The sequence below is a fragment of the Mchenga conophoros genome, linkage group LG3 (genome assembly GCF_057382185.1).
Source record: "Mchenga conophoros isolate Kocher_MC1m ecotype Shallow Benthic linkage group LG3, M_conophoros_male_GT1.1, whole genome shotgun sequence".
In the NCBI taxonomy this organism is placed as follows: Eukaryota; Metazoa; Chordata; class Actinopteri; order Cichliformes; family Cichlidae; genus Mchenga; species Mchenga conophoros.
Window position 1 is genome coordinate 55,912,690 of NC_140528.1, and position 17,188 is coordinate 55,929,877.

The 17,188-nt window shown below is 41.5% G+C and overlaps 1 protein-coding gene across 1 annotated transcript; it reads left to right on the forward strand.

Annotated features, from left to right (window-relative positions):
* Positions 1 to 3,355: 3,355 nt before the first annotated feature.
* Positions 3,356 to 14,098, forward strand: ovol1a (ovo-like zinc finger 1a). The gene is made up of 5 exons (XM_085269514.1): positions 3,356 to 3,986; positions 10,855 to 11,096; positions 11,252 to 11,437; positions 11,832 to 11,976; positions 12,167 to 14,098. The coding sequence occupies exons 1-5, from the start codon at positions 3,887 to 3,889 to the stop codon at positions 12,499 to 12,501; spliced, it is 1,008 nt and encodes a 335-aa protein (XP_085125640.1). The 5' UTR covers positions 3,356 to 3,886; the 3' UTR covers positions 12,502 to 14,098.
* The last annotated feature ends 3,090 nt before the right edge of the window (positions 14,099 to 17,188 follow it).

Here is a 17,188-nt window from a genome sequence, read left to right on the forward strand (position 1 = left end):
TTGTCCATTGGTTGTGAAAATCTATTTGGCATTAAACGTAGTAAATATTTGTTATCCATTAAAATTATCCTCAGATCATAACAATTTAAACGCCCATGATCTCAAATGACAACGTGCCGCCCACACACCCACACAGACAATGCAGTTACATGGCATTATAGCGTGTCTCCTGTTACAGCCAAATAAATACTTTGCGTATTAGTTGTCTTGAGAAGCATTTCTTTTGCTATTAGTCATAAGAAGAACAGACAGGTAAGACGTGAATCTCGCTGTACTGGAGTTTCCTGTTGTATTTAAAGGCAGCGTGGAGAGAAGAGACTCTTTAAACCCCGAGAGGTCACCGCTGATGTCCCTAACCTTCACTCAGCACCTTCATGATGTGTCATTTTGATTCTTTTTTAATTGTTTTGCCAAAGTTGTTGCAAAATTTTGGCAATCGGGGCACAAAACAAAGTTCCGACACACATCAAAAACTGGCTATGGCAAGTTTGCTGTCACGTCTCTTTCATTACACAGAAACACAAATTATAACATCATTACATGAGGTCCTGGTGTTCAATATATTATGCAAATACAACATCATGTGAGTGATCTGATCAGGCCTGAACAGGAAGCCTTTTATAATGTCACAACCAGCCAGCACACCTGTGCAACCAAAGAGAAGAGTTGTTTAAAAGGGAGCTGCAAGCCTGCATCAGCTGATTAACAGTAAATGGAGAGGACAAAATAACAGAAATATAGGACCACACACTACATATTCCAGAGCATTTTTTAAAGGTTTGAATATCAAGACTGTTCACAGTAGAATTTACTGTTTATCCGCTCGGACTGCAAAATGTTTTTGCGTGTTTTAATAATAATAACTGTCTGGGCATCATTTTTATGATTGTCAGACAGGACGGACTACATGCTGCTCCCTCCATCAGTCATCGTGTCTTTGTTTTTCTCAGTGTGCGTGATGTCAGGAATGAGTTACTCAGTGTACAATGCCAATCATGTTTAATATCATCAAAAGTTTCCAAGACTCTGGCTACAAATCAACACTAGATGTTCACACTGGAGGGATATTCCGGTTTTCACAGCACTGCCTGGAAATGACTACATGGACACTTTAACACAAGTAAAAGCTCCATCATCCAAAGAAGAAGCCATATGTGAGCATGATCCAAAAATGCTGCCATCATCTCTGAAACAAAGCTTAGTAAAAAAGAAAAGAAAAGATTGAAGCAACTGTTCTGTGGTCAGATGGGTCAAAGTCTGAAATTCTTTTTGGAAGACCAGATTAAAGAGGAGACTGGCTGCTGGGCTTGTTTTCAGCACGTCCCAACAGGTTGATTCTGGTCATCTGGACGTAGCGTTTTCAATGGAAGAAACGTTTCGTCACTCATCCAAGTGACTGCTTCAGTCTCAGCTGGATGATTGAGTATGCATCAAGATGCTTTCAGCAACGTTTTCAACAGGCCTATCTCTGCTGGTACGTAGGCATGTCAGTGCCCACTGAATCAGTAACTTTCACATCTGGAAAGGCGCTGTTAATGCTGAAAGGTATCTATAGGTTTTACATGTCCTCATCCAGATTACATCTTTTTTAAGGAAGGCCTTGAATACTTCAACAAGACGGTACTAAACCACATACTGCATCTATTACAGCAGCATGGCTTCATAGTAGAAGAGTCCAGGTGGTGAACTGACCTGCCTGGTGTCCAGACCTTTCACCATTTAGAGTATCATGAAATGAAAAATATGACAACAAAGACTGTTAAACTCATCTATCAGACAAGACTGAGGCAAAATTCCTCCCCCGGCAGCTGCTCTCCTCAGTTCTCAGACCATTACAGGCTGTTATAAAAAAAGAGGGGATGCTACACAGCGGTAAACAAAACCCTGTCCCAGGTTTTTTGAGACTTTTACCTGTCATGAAATTCTAAACAAGGTAATATTTTCTCAGTCTAAACATTTGATATGTTTTCTGTGTCCTAGTGTCAACAATAAATTGCTGTGCTGTCCGCTTGGTACAGGCTGTTGACTCCATTTCCCAGTTACACCTAGCTACGGCGATAGCATCATTTACACAATATGTACACAGTTAATTGAAGGAAAACACTCAACAGCTGGTAGAGAGCTCTCTGTTCATACTGATCAACCGTACAGCAGTGAGGAAACCACAGAGGAAGACTAAAACAAACATCACAACACACGAGTCTTTCTGATGCAACAGTACCGAGTCTTCCCAGCTGCAGTGTAGGTTTTCCTTTATTATGACACACTAGATGACATAAAAGGACTGACCTACACGGTCCTGTTTTTGTGAGTGTGTAATCTACACCTGGTCTGATGATACGTCTACAACAAGGAATAAACAGGAAAATATTGCATGTGAACAAAGCAAAGCATGGTGGCTTTTATTCAAATTCACAAATAACTTTGTCCTGCAAAATCTCAATTGCAGTTTGTTTTCCTTTGCTGGGCCTATCTGAATGAAGTCGGCACCTTCCTGGCAGCAGATCAATGCACATGGAGACCTATGACCTTCTAGAGTAATCAACTTAAACAGTAATGAATTGTGTAGCCAGTTTAGACATCTCGGAGACACTTGATAGACACAATGGTGAATTGGGGTGTGTGGGAGGGGTCTATTTCAGCTCCCTGACTCTGATCTAATCACTCAGGACACATTTAAAATAAACTGAAAACTTCACACACAGCTGAGCATCCTCAGAGATCAATCTGCAACATGCACACTCAAACTTGACTGTTGTTTTCACTTGTTACAGCAGATCCATGGTTATACCTCTCATAGGTTCACTTCGTTTCGCCTGAGATTCAGACGAATGTTCGTTTCTGTTTCAGTGATTCATGATAAACTGGTTTTTTGTCACGTCTCGAAACATTAAAATGTTCCTGACTGTGAAGATTTTTCATCTTTTAAGTACTCCGACAAAAAAAGATAGTAAGATGAGCATTAGACTCTCATATTTAGCAGATATTTGTCTATATGTTCTACAAATATCTGCTAAATAAGTGTGACTGTGACAGTGATAAAGAAATAACGAACTCCTCCATTAGTCTCTTTATTCTGACTGCTGTGTTTGTGCATCTGCACAGTTAAACTGTGCCTCTGTCTCTTTGTGTCTACAGTTTCTTGTATAACTGCCCTTCACTCCTTCACACACACACTTCCACACACACTCTCAATCTTTCACTCTTTCTTCTCGTCATTTTCACCGTTCCCACACCTTAAAGCGGAATGGAGAAGAGGTGGAGAAAGAGAGGATAGGAAAGGCCGAGACAGAGAATAAAAGGAGGGGTAAACCGGTTCAGCAGGTAGAGGCCTAACCTAGGCTCTCTCTGGCTTGTTGTCACCGTTATTTCTCCCGCGCATGCGCGCTGCTGCCTGTTTCCTGCTTTTAAATGAGTACCTGTGCAGCTCTCTGACCCACCTCTATCGACACTTGTGTATGTGTGTGTGCGTGCGACCAGGAATATCTGCGTTTTTTTCTCCCTCCCAGCCCCGCTCCCTCACCTAGTGACGCCACACTCCCGTTATTTCAGGGCGCTGTGGGCGATATCTGTCTGTACCTGACCTGGTAGCTCACCTGAGCGGACTCACCTGTCCCGACGCCGAAAAGACTTTTGTTTAGAGCTCGAAAACAAATCTGGTAGAGAGGAAAGGTGTGCTGGAAGGAGGTGAAAAAGCGGGACGAGGCTTGCGAAACGAGAAGAAAGGTGCGAAGAGGAGGAAGAAGGAGAAGAGAGGACCGACCTTCCAGTTTTTCCTCTCGGTTTCCTGCTTTTTTTTTTGGTCACTTTTAACGTGACTTTACGTCGCCACAGCGGCTTTCCCTGCACATCGCTTTCTCTCAAAGGGACTTTGTGTTGACTGAGCATGCCGAGGGCCTTTCTGGTTAAAAAGGCGAACGTTTCGCCGGGAAAGCGGAACTGGAGTGAACTCCCCGATCATGAACGAGGGGACGTCTACATCCCAGGTGAGTCCACTGCCGTGATGAGCCATTTTTGTTGTTGTTTAAAAAGCAAAAGAAATGTTGGCGATAGCGTGTACGGGCTCGTTTTCGGGCGCCTTTACGCACGGATTTGTGGATTTTTGTTATTTGTTTGTTTGTTTGTTTGCGCGGTTTGCAATCCAGCGGGTATACCGATGTGACAGGTGGCGGGGGAAGGGGTGTCCGGCGGTGATTGTAACGGGGCCACGGAATAACGGGAAACAGCAGCGGCCCGCCGTGCTCGGAGAAAGTAGTTCCTGTTTTGTGGGGTGTCAGAGCTGTGCTCTTCTTACTTTAGATAACCTTTTATGTTAAACTTATTTCATTTTAATGAAAATGTTAAAAACCATTCCTCGTTTTTCGTGTTTTTGATGATTCACATATAAACAATTTGAGCACAGTGTCACAAAAGCAAACAGTGACAGGACTAATGTGTTCTTACACCAACTCCAGTGTTGTGGCCTATAAGCGATCGCAAAGGCCGGTGTTTGTTTTTTGTTTTTTCATATCGACCTTCAACCCCTGATTGTTCTTCCTTGTACAGCATAGCACCGGCCTGACTTATGAAGCACAAATAACGACCTATTAATCGGCTTCTGATTAGTCATTCAGCACAGTCCAATTAATAAACACTTGAATTCAAATCTCTTCATTTTCTTAGTTTTAAACGATGAGATGATGTTTTACACCTTTAATTTTTCGTTTGTTTGTTTTTTGTTTTTATTGTATCTACACGTGTTGGTCTTACTTTTTTTTTTTTTTTTTTAAAGAAACTAAACACATCAGCTTTCCTGACCTGCACAATGATTTTCATACTTTTTCACTGAGCTGGGTGTCCAAGTTTGATTCTTTGAATGCGTCACTTTACATTTAAATGACACGTTGAGGTCCCAAATGACTCCTTCTGCCCCCTCCGCATCCCCCCAGTTTTCGTGAAAACAATCCCCATTGTTGCCATCGGCGGAGTTTTTATTGTAAGACCCCGCCGGTATCAGATAACAAGTAACGGACTACACCCTAAACGTCTCTCTCGCTCTCCTTTCTCTCTTTTCCCTCCCCCCTCTTTCGTTCCCTCTCTCTCTCTCTGTCTCTCTCTCCCTGTGTGTGTGTGTGTGTGTCCTTTTTCTGTCCTCATCCCATCACCGTTAACTTTTAATCATTGACTTTTACATCCTCTTGGGGTGTTTGCAACCGGAACACTTGGATGAACTGAACCAGGATACGCTTCAAACGGTTTTTACCCAAACAAGATCGATAAAAAGAAAAAAAGGAAAAGAGGAAAAACTCACGCTCACATAGGATGTAACCACCTAAATAAAAGCGCGCGGGCATTTTGGGTTTGATTCAGGCCTTATGTGAAGCTTTCGTGAGAAGAGCAAACATGATTTCTCTCTGCAGTTATTTCCACCTTCCCCTTCCCCACTCACACACAAAAGGAATCTGCCGTGTAATGTCTTTATTCAGGTTATTTCTCAACATCCACGAGCCAAAGAAACGTCGCAGAAAGTTTCAGCAACTAGTTTTCCAGGAAAAACCTTAAGATGAAACCTGAACGTCAGTGCGTAATTGTGCCGCGTACTGTTAACGCTTTGCCAAGCCCAGCAACGGTCTCAGCTAAATCTTCTGGTATGTGCCGTTACTTGATGTACCTGCCCGGCGTGTATGAGAGACGCACGCACAAAAACCTAATAACAAGCTGACACACTCAGATGTGATAATTGTCTTCAGTAATCTGCGTGTTGAATAATTCTGTGACACGCCACATGCCATGGCTTTGGACACTTTTGTGTGTGTGTGTGTGTGTGTGTGTGTGTGTGTGTGTGTGTGTGTGTGGGCGCGCGCGCGCAAGGGTTTATTTTTATCCACAAACATGTGCCGGGGCCTGTTTCTGATGGGTCATCAGTCTGAAATCAACCTTTGTTTCGAGTCTGTATCATCCCTCCTCCATCTTCCAGACACACATTGAACCGCTGCGTGTGAAAAAGGCAACAGAGAAAAAAACATATTCCTAAATAGAAATTAAAGATATTTCGCAATTTTAATCTCCCAGTGGCTATTGAAACGAAAGCTAATTTAGACAGTACGTCATAATAACTGCCCTTGCAAAGACTGCTGGTGTTTCAGCATCACTGCCAAGTAGGTATACTTTCTTCTTAACTTTTACATAAATTAAAATACTACTGAGTACCGCTGTTAACATGCGCAGGTATTTGCTGCCTATGCGCTGATTCTGAACTTGTGCGCCGGTCGGTACCAGTGTTTGAAATAAAAGTTTATTCCCTCCTTATACTGGTGGCAGAGAAAAGAAACAAATCTTCAATATACATAAATAGATGCTTAAAAGTGTTTGGGCCCAGATGTAAGGACCAGATGGTTCACTGGAGAAAATCAACTTGCATCTCATCAGTATCCGCCATGAAACTCATCAAACCCATACAGCGTTGATTTCAAGCGCAGTAGACGAAACATCCCTTTTTTATTCAAATAAAAGTTGTAATTGAAAATATATCGAAAGGTCATTTAAGTGTTTTACATTTTGAAAGAAATTTAAAAAGTAAGAAAACTGAAGTAAAACTGAAAAAGAGGGGAAAAGAATGAAAAATGGAAATGAAAAAATCTTCTCCTACACGCCGCTTTTCTCTAATAATAATATTATTAATTATTAATTATAATAAACCGTAAAAATTAGCTTATAGCATACTTAGTTTTTGAATAAGTCTATGTATCATTATGCCTTATTTTTCTGTTACACTCAGAGGTCACATATAATCTAATTATTACTTTCCAAATGTATATAACTTAGCTTTTATCTATAAAGCTAAATAATATTCTTCTTTTTGAGGTTATATTATAACACAAAAGTTTTGTTGTTGTCGTGTTGACTTCATTCTGTAGTTTTAGCAGACGTTAGTTTCACCTTTACACAGACGGGCTCATGTATGCACACACAAGAAAGATGTTGCGAAAAACGACTAAACGTGTTCCCCAGAATCTCAGAGCAGTCCAGGAGGAGCTGATGTCTTGTTTTGTTTGGGGGGTTTGTTGCATTGCACCAATAGTTTCCACTATCTGCTCAATGTCAAGGTTAATGTTTATTGGATGGAAGGAAATGTAACGGACCCTATGGACAGCCTGCTGCTGCAGGCAATACGCCTTAAGCAAACACACACACACACACACACACACACACACACACACACACACCCTCTGTTTGATCAAGTTATCTACTGATTGTTGACTCTTTCTACCAGCTGAGCGATGTTAAATGAATAAAAGAAAAATATTACAGAGCATTTAAAGCAGCACCACTCCTCCTCCTTTACTTGCTCATGGAGTAGAAGCCTTGAGTTGTTTTAACCCTCCACGTTGCCCTTTAACTACCACACACACACACACACACACACACACACACAAGTGTCATTCATTGGTCAGGGGGGCAGGAGAGGTGAACAAACAATACAAGATGAGATTAAATGTCCAGCCAGCAGCAATCACCACAGAAACTATCAGCACTCAGGAGTAATTAAGAAGGATTTGAAAACGTGGTAAAGAAGTACAGTGAAAATTTCTGATCATCTCGGCGGCTTTTAATCATAGGATTAGGCTCTCGGTGGCAGATAGCACACGTTTTGTGTCACACACCAGAAACAGGTTCAAAAAGTTTTAAACTGCAGATGAAACTAAATGTGGAGATCAAGTTCCTCATGGAGATAATTTGATTAACAGATTTGTTCATGAAATGTGAAATGCTAATGTTGAAGATGCGAGTCTTTCAGGCACTGAAGCGAGGATACAGTCATGGTACAGACATGTAGTGACTTAAAAAAAAAGATCTCTCATTTTAAAAGTCATAAAGTCTCTCTAAGAACTTTTATCATTAAACCTCATTTATAGGAAAATGATTGGCCAATAAGTTTGTTAATCATTACTGACTTTATAAGGATCTATAAGCAATAAACTCAGATCATTGCCACTTCTTTCTTTGAAATGTGAGGCTTCACTACCTTTGTAAATGATTGTAAATATAAACTCTTTAAACTTTTAAGAGTTTATTGTTCAATTTTTTTCAACAAGAGCATTTTTCAAAATGCTGTTTATACACCAAAAACATCAAAATAAGTCCATTAACCATTTCATTCACTGACAAAGTCGTGAATATTCCACAGCTGGATTGATCACTTGCTATAGACAGTGATTATGTCCAGCGACATTTCATTTTTTTCTTAAATTCCTCTAAGCCCTCAGTCACACAGGCTGGCAGATCAGCCTGACAGCCCTTTGGAACTACTGAATAATTAGTATTCCCACACTGGTTGGAAGTGGTTGCTGGGAAATAACTTGTTATCAACATCCTGGTCACCAGTTGGCCACAACCTGGCAACTAGAGTTCACCAAGGAAAAATTTGTATTCCCAAAGGTCTCTAGCAGCATGCCTGTAGTTTGCATGTAAGATGCCAACTTGTCTGCAAACACTTGCCAACTGCTCACAGAGTAGTAGTGAAACTATGAAGACTGTAACAAACTGGAAATGAAGAAAATTCTCTTCAAGTAAAAAAGTTCTGCCTTTGACACATGTTGGTAGCAAACAGAGGCCGCAGCATTTACTCTGAAGGTGACCACTCTTCGTTTCTAGCTTGCGCTGCACTTTTTCAAGTTTTACAGGTTTCTCGGCGTTAGTTGACAAGTGTTTCCAGACTAGTAGAGACTTGTTGGTCACCAAAGCAATCAAAGAGGTTGTTGGTGCAGCAACGTCTTTACGACTGATTTTTATCTGGCAAGAGCCAGTTACCTCCAGTAACCAGTCTCCTACCAGTCGGGGGATTGCCACAGCGACCTGTGGTTGCTGGGGATCACACGCCACCTGTCTCTAGGCCAGGGGTGGGGAATTCCAGGCCTCAAAAGCCGGTGTCCTGCAGGTTTTCGCTGTATCCTTGATCCAACTCAGCTGATTTAAATGGCTAAATTACCTCCTCAACATGTCTTAAAGTTCTCCTTGAGGCCTGGTAATGAACTAATCGTTTGATTTAGGTGTGTTGACCCGGGGTGATATCTAAAACCTGCAGGACACCAGCCCTCGAGGTCTGGAGTTCCCCACTCCTGCTCTAGACATTTGTGACTGAGGGTTTAAAACACTAGAAAATGCTCAGTGAGGCATCTTACTGATGGTCTGATGTCCAATGTGTTTCACAAATGTTTCTTCTATAAATAAATCCGACTTTCAACTATGAGTTTCACCAAGTTGCCCTCTCATCTAACTGTCACCTTTCAATGCACATACTGAAATTCAGCTGTTTGTACAAATAACCTGCAGAGCTGGTTTTGAATACATGATTGGAGGAGTCTCTTCTTGTGTGGAATGATCTCAGTGTGTGCCTTAGCTTGATCTATTTTAATCAGAATCGTAGGGAGAGCAGGGAGGTTAGTACTACAGCACTGAATGCGTTTGTTTAACCAAATAATGCTCAAGTCTTTCACCGGGTTTATTTTGAGCCGTTGGCCTGTTTGAGCCGTCACTGTAAACCTAACCCGGAGACCCACAGAGGCTCGAAGAGTGATATGTCTTCACCAGTTGTGGCGTTGATGTTGCATAGAGCTGTCACTGTTTCTCTCAGCGTTCCGTTAATCCGGCTGCTTCACAGACTGGCTTTATGTCTTCTCTTCATATAGCTCACTTCATTTGCATTTACATTTGGGTTTTATCTGATTGAGGCCCGACGGCACATTCAACTGATTCGTTGTCTCGGCTGAGCTCAGCCACGCCTGCCTTTGAGTAACACACACCCCTGCACACCTGCACGCCTCTCTGTGTTTTACTGTCAGTTGAATGGCTTGTCTCTGGTTCTTTCAGTGACGTTTTGTTGTGTTTTGCACAAATCATACATGCAGTTGGTTCAGTGTATGCACACACACACTCACACACACCCCTGCGGAGGTGGATTGTTTGAGGAAGGTAAAAAGCTGGTGCTGCAAGACTGTCTGGTCAAACAAGTAATGGTAATCTGTGTGTGTGTGTGTGTGTGTGTGTGTGTGTGTGTGTGTGTGGTGAGGGTGCAGAAGTCGTACTAAACAATAGGAAAAAAACCTGTGCACACCCACACACACACAAACACAAGTACACACTCCTATTTAGCTGTGGTTCTTTGCTAATTGTGCAAATATAAAGCAGTGCAAGCCGACCGCTTGTTGTGAAATTCTGTACATTGGATTGAATTTGTCCTCATACGTGACTCTCTCACCCTCTGACCCCTTTTAAAGACATTTCTTGTCTTTTTTAACCTTTAGTTAAGCTTATAAGTTGTGTTTTGCAACAGTGGTAGAAAAAAATAAAAATTTCAGATTAAGACTTTTTGGGTTATTGTCCATGCAAAAATGCATTTGCCTGTTTTTCTTTGTAACTTAGTAAAAGTTTAGTAGAAGCACACAATGTGAGCTTCTATGTGAGGTTTTATTTCGAATTATTAACATTTAAGAGACTTTCTGTATAAAAGAATAAAATATACAATCAAAGGCAAGTGGAATTAAATTTAACTGCTGTCTGTATGTCTTTAATAGGCTACAATTAATGTTAATGTAAGTAACATATCAATAATGAAATGACACAATAAAAGAGACAAAAGATAATCTGAGGAGAATTATGAAGCCAAGAAGAATCTGAAGTTTCTCCTCGGCTTTATTGCTAATTTCAGGTCAGTGCTGCTAAAAGGCCCCTGTAGTAATGTAACATCCATACACAGGGGATCATTTGGAAGCTGAATCACCGGATTTTTCCCTCAGGAAATTTTGGAGGTGTCAAAGAAGGAAATTCAGACATGACACATGACACTTCCTCTTTCTCTTTCTCTCCTCTCTGCAGTCTCCGTCTTTCCTCTGTCCATCCTGACGATGGAGGTGGAGGCCAGCCCCGCTGAGACAACTCAGATGACCACGCCCCTCTGCCTCACCAAACACTCTACCATTGACACACAAACTCACCCAGAACTGCCCTCCAGCACGGTGCTCGGCAGACCCCAGAGCCCGGCGGGTTTACCAGAGGGGAGATCAGAGATCAAGAGGAGGCCGCAGGCCAGCTCCACGTACTTCCGAGCCAAAATAAAGGTAAGAACTGAGAGGGACAGAGCACAGCACAACGTGTCAAAATATTTTTGATTGAGTTTACAAGGTAGAATTTTGTGTTACTGTACAAGGTCTTAGACTGATTTATTATTATTTATGGATGGCATTGTGAATCATGTCTTTCTTTCCCATCTCAGGTAACTACAGGCGAGTTACCCCCAGATCCAGCTCCCCTTGCTCTGGCTCTTCCTCTCATTCCCACTCCGCAACCATTAGCTGCACTTCCTCCTGCACCGACCCCACCCCCCCCAGAGCCGGTCCCAATGGTGACCAGATCCACGGGTCAAAGTCAAAGTGGGTCGATGGGAGCGTTCGTGTGCCAGGTTCGTTTCCCTTTTTTTTTTTTTTTTTTTTTTTTGTGCGTTATGATCGTAGAACCTGAAATACACATTTCAGCTTTATTACTTTTGTAAAACTAAATGATGTGTAGAAACACTGCCATCATAGCTGCCAAATGCAACCTAATTTTATCTCAAACACCCACTGCATTAAAAAACCCTATAAATTGTGTTATTATATATTAATTACATATATAAGATAAGACGTGGTTAGAGACGTGTTACATAGGTGCAGTTTGCACAGAATGCCTCACACAAAGATAAACACTGACTGTAAACTTGGCTAATGTTTGTCCACAAGAAAAACGAAAGGTGGCTGAAGGTCGGCGAAGTGTGGAAGTGCCCTGACCTGATTGTCGTGTTGTTGCTTCATTTACAGGTTTGCCAGAAGACTTTCCAGTACCAGCGGATGTTGAACAGACACATCAAGTGTCACAACGAGACAAAGAGACACCTGTGTAGCTTCTGCGGCAAAGGCTTCAACGACACCTTCGACCTCAAAAGACATGTGCGCACACATACAGGTAGCCACTCACTTTGTGTGTTTAGACCATAAAACAAGTGTACAAAACGTACACAATTAAAATTTTTAAAATGACCTAATAAGTGAATAATTTTTAAAAGTGCAAGTATATATTATATTATTTTTGGCATATTCAGACCTCCACACGTACACAGAGGTAACGGATGATGTTCCTTTCATTTTCCACACAGGCGTCCGTCCATACAAGTGCAACTTCTGCGACAAGGCCTTCACCCAGCGCTGCTCTCTGGAGTCCCACATGAAGAAGATCCACAGCGTCACCCTGAAGTACGCCTACAAGGAGCGACGCAACAAGCTGTACGTGTGCGAGGAGTGCGGCCACACGGCGGCAACTCAGGATGCGCTGCTCATCCATCTCCACTCACTTCACCCTGACAGCGCCCTGCTGAAGAGCAAGGCCGCGAGAAGAGTGGGAGAAAGAGACGGCGGGTCGGTCGGAGGATCCATTCCCGGTTCTCCGCAGGGAGCTGAAAGCGATGATACCACTGGATCGGCCGAGCAGTAAAGGGAGAAGATACAGAAGATACTCAGAAATTAACTCAGGGGGCATCGATGAAGGACTGTGTTGAGTGCAGAGGTGACTGTTTGAGCCAAGATGCATAGCCATGGGAGAAAGAAAGCTACTGATTGCACTGTATAGGTGTGCATATCTACGTTTGTGTGTGTGTGTGTGTGTGTGTGTGTGTGTGTGTGTGTGTGTGTGTGTGTGTGTGTGTGTGTGTTTGGATTTGGGCATCTACTGTAAATAACTCAGTGGAATAATGCATTAAAGAAGATTAAGTTTGACTTTTACAAAAAGCTGTTGGGGTACTCTACTTTGTCTTGAGTAAAGTGCTCGAGTAGCGCAACATCAGAACTTTTAAATATAGGAAACCGTGTTTTGGAGTTGCTGCAGATCAAACTTGTTGCAACACACACCGCTGGTACTCTCCTCTGCTGATCAGGAGTACTCACAAAAACACGGTGCCGTTTAGGTGGTCGTGTATCAGGCCTTTCCCATAGACTGTATAGCAAAGATGGACATGGCCCCCTTTTTTTTTTTTTTTTTTTTTTTTTTTACTGTGTTCATAAAATGCTATGTTGAAGAATAATTGAAAGTGTTTACTAAGATCTCAGAAAAATGAGAAATGTTTTTTTGTGTTTTCATAGACTTCCGTGCATTCAGGCTTGTTTTGCAACCTGCCGTTCGTTTCAAAGACTGCAGGTGTCAGGGGTTTCACCAAATTCCAGCAACCTGATTTACGAGAAGACCGGTCCTAATGTTTTGGCTCATCTGTGCATTTACATGTGGCATTTTGATCTGCATGAGAATCGCTATCATAGATAGAATATTTTTACATATTTGTTTTCATGTGAATATTACCAGTGGGTTTATATGTACAGCAAGAAACTATGAAAATGTGCTTTTAAAAAAAACAAACAAACAAACATTTATCCATTAAAGGGACTAATATATTACGAGGATTTGTTTGGTCACAGTTTGTCCTTTACAGTAAGCCACACTGCAGATGCAAGCTAAACGAGGATTTGAGGTTAACTAAGTGACTTATAAGTAGCTGCCTGCTGGTACTGCCAAAGGAAGGGACTCCTGAGACAAAAGTACAGTTACATAGTAATGAGGTCCTTGAGGTGTCTGTGAGTTTGAAAGCAGTGCCCTTGAAAATGTTTAGTACAGGAAATATATGTAAAATATATTGAAAAGCAGCCGTGATGAAGTAAAAGTAAATAAAGTAAGAAAGTAAAGCATCTTTATTGGCCCTGAGGGGAAACCTGCCAGGGGCAAAAGGTATGTTGCTTTACATACAGAACACGAGGACAAAATAAGAAATTAAATCACGTTGTTAAAAACAGGAGCATACCTCACAAAAATATGTTACCACTATAGCCTACATAAATCCTTATCAGCATATGCAAAACTGTATGAAGACATGAGGGGACACTAAATCAGTCATAGCTACTTTTCTCAAATGAAAATATGAAGCTGGAAATGAGCACATTAGTGCCCATTTAAAAATCCTGCTCGGTCTAAAAAAAAAAAAAAAAAAAATCCTGCTCGGTCTAAAAAAAAAAAAAAAAAAAATCCTGCTCGGTCTAAATAAAATAAAACTGTTCTTCATGGTTTACATCCGTCAGGATTGAACATCATGGTAATTTAGCAGTTTTAATGATTCCTTTGAACTGCTCTTTTTCCAGGGCGGAAGGATTGTACATGTAATCTAATTACTCTAAAGGAACATGAATCGTGGGGAGAAGCTTGAACGCATTTTGGATTTTCTCCAATCCACACAAGGTCCAGAGTATAAATACAATCATTTAAATATTTAATAGATATAGTGCCGAATGTTCTACATTGTCTTTAAGTTTGACAAGGCCAAGGTGTGTTAATTCCTCTCCAATAATCATGTTTGACTACTACTGGTAGTTTCTCTTTGTCAGCTTTGTCAGCTGACTGACCAATGCTCATAACAATGGGAACGTCTAAAGAACCAAATGAGGATCTAAGAAGAAGAATTGTAGATTTACACACATTGGGAAAATCTCTTGTAGTCGTTTCTGAACAAATGCAGATTTAGAAATCATCAATTCATTTTTCCGAGATCTGGAAGAAGAACAAAGTTTTATGTTCAGACGAGACAAATATGGAGCTCTTTGCCCTCGCTGAATAACAGGTATGTTTATAGGTATAAAGGTGAGGCTGTAAACCTAAGAACACTGTACCAGCTGTGAAGCATGGTGGTAGCATCATGATCTGGGGCTGTTTTGCTGCTAGTTGTACTGGTACATACATGGGTGAACCGTGGACACAGTTGGGTATTCCAACAGGACAATGATCCCAAACACAGATTAAAACTGGTTTTGGAATGGATAAATTTAAGCTAATATTAAGCCCGACCTCAACCCTACTGAAAATATGTGGACTTCACTTCAAAAGCTGGGTCTGTCCCAAGAAACTTATCAATTCTGCCAAGAAAAGTGATCAAATATCAAGTTAGTATTATGACAGAAGCTTCCCACATAGCAAGCAGGTCTGGCCCGGATCTGGTATCAAGCCGGCACTGCTGACTGACTTCTGGCATGATAAGACGTATGTCATCCAGATAAGGGTCAGGCCTGGCATATATGGCACTGTCTATGTGATGGCAGCCACACCTAGCCCAATTGTGGTTTGGTGTATGTGGCCCAGGCTCATAGAAAACAGGTCTTGCCCAGATCTGGCATCAAGCTAGCACTTCTGACTGACCGGTGTCATGGCAGGGTGTATGTCAGCCAGATGTGGGCCAGGTCTGGCAATGATGGCACTATTTATGTTCCTATTTTCCTATTTTAGTTAGAAGACCCAAATGCCATTTTGCAATACTATACTGCTATGGTAGCCAACGTTTCAAATGCAGGTTTGACAGGTTTGTGAGTGTACACTTTATCCAAAACCTAGTGAGAGTTTGCTCAGGTTTACCAGTGGGTGGCTGTAGCTCAGGAGGTAGAACAGGTCACCTACTGATTGGAAGGTTAGTGGTTCGATTCCTGGCTCTTCCAGTCTGCATATCAAGAGTGTGAATATAGTTAGGAAGCACTCAGCTTAGAGAAAGCGTGGTGTGATTGGGTGAAGGTGGCATGTTGTATAGAGCACTTTGAGTAATCTGGGAGAGTAGAAAAGCGCTGTGTAAGATTCAGTCCATTCACTGTCTGAACAGAGTTTTGTTATGTTGCTTTTGCACTATTATGTTCTGGCACATGTTGTTATTACATGGCTTGATTAAGGTACACATTAGGCTGACACACATACTGCAAAGAATGACGGCCCTTTGGTGGCCCAGATCAGGTTTGCCAGAGGTAATCCACACACGGGCCAGCACAGGACTACCAGTGTGTCTGCAACTGGCCTTGTGTGGGCCAAATCTGGCAAACCAGATCCGGATCATACCAATTTTGCTATGTGGGTTGATGATGGCTATCAAAAGCTTCTGGTTGACGCATAACTTGCTAAGGGACATTTAACCAGATATAAGTGGGGGTGTTTTGATCTGTGTCGATTAGAGAAAATTCAAAGCAGATTGCAACTTGTGCACCCAGTTCTTGTTTTTCAAAGTCATTTAATATGCTTTATGCTGTAAAATCATTCCACCCTGGAAAAAGAACAGTTCAAAGAAATCATTAAAAGCCCAAAATCACCACAAAGTTTGGGCCCATGATGATTGGATGTACATTTCTGACCACAGCTTTAGTTGCTATTACTGCTGCTGAGTTCTTGGTACAATTGACTGTTAAATCTTTAAGTCCATATTTCTACATAGGGCTGTGTGTTCAGTATCATTATATCCGCTCAAATATGAAGCAGTAAAGCCAATATTAAGTCTCATTGGTGGATTTTCTTGAGCTTCCTGTATAAATCCTCAAATAGCTTTATTATTCTGCCTTTCAGTCCACCCAGACCAACCCGTTCCAATACACCGCAAATGCTTCAGCAACAGCATTTCATTTCACACCACCGCCTTGTTTTGTTGCTGCTAGTCGCTAATTATGCTACCTTTCCCAAGTGTTTGGCTGTGTGTGTGCTAGAGAGAGGTAGAGGCTGTGGTTGGGAGGGTGAGGTCGGATTCCTGATCTCTGTCCGGTCTTGTTGGAGGATTCCAGGAGACTGCTTTCAGCCTCAGGATATGTGTAAAAAGACTCAGGTGACGACAAGATAACGGTCTTGAAAGTTAACTGAAACAGAAGTTTGAGAGTCATACAGTTGTTCACACCTTCCCTTTTCACACATTGTTAATGAATAATGTTCCACATAGCAGCACTATTGACATTTTCCTGTATCTATCTTTTTATGTGCTTTCTAAGACTGTTGAATTGTTTAGGTACATTAAAGTGTAAAGATATTTGTGTTGACCTGAAGATTAATGCTACTGACTTGTAGTAACTCCACATGGTTGACATTGTGGTTTTAGGAAATTTGTTTCTACCACTTCTGTTTGTATTGGTGTCAGAAGTTATTTGGGATGTAAAAAGAGCCTCTCAATGTTTGCCAGGCACTCTTCAAACATGAGTGTGAGCTTAGAGGTTAGTTTAGTTTAGCAAAGTTGAAATCTGTGCGAGGCTGAAAACCAGTCATAAATGGTTATGTCCTTTGAGCCAACAGGTGGAACTACATTAAAAACAATTACAAACAGATATTATTCAGCAGCGGAAATCACTACAAA

Bases quoted from the DNA above. Each gene is read 5' to 3' on its own strand.
- ovol1a (XM_085269514.1), top strand. From the start codon at position 3,887: ATGCCGAGGGCCTTTCTGGTTAAAAAGGCGAACGTTTCGCCGGGAAAG. The intron at 3,987-10,854 runs GTGAGTCCACTG...TCCTCTCTGCAG, and splicing joins AGGGGACGTCTACATCCCAG to TCTCCGTCTTTCCTCTGTCC. The intron at 11,097-11,251 runs GTAAGAACTGAG...TTCCCATCTCAG, and splicing joins ACTTCCGAGCCAAAATAAAG to GTAACTACAGGCGAGTTACC.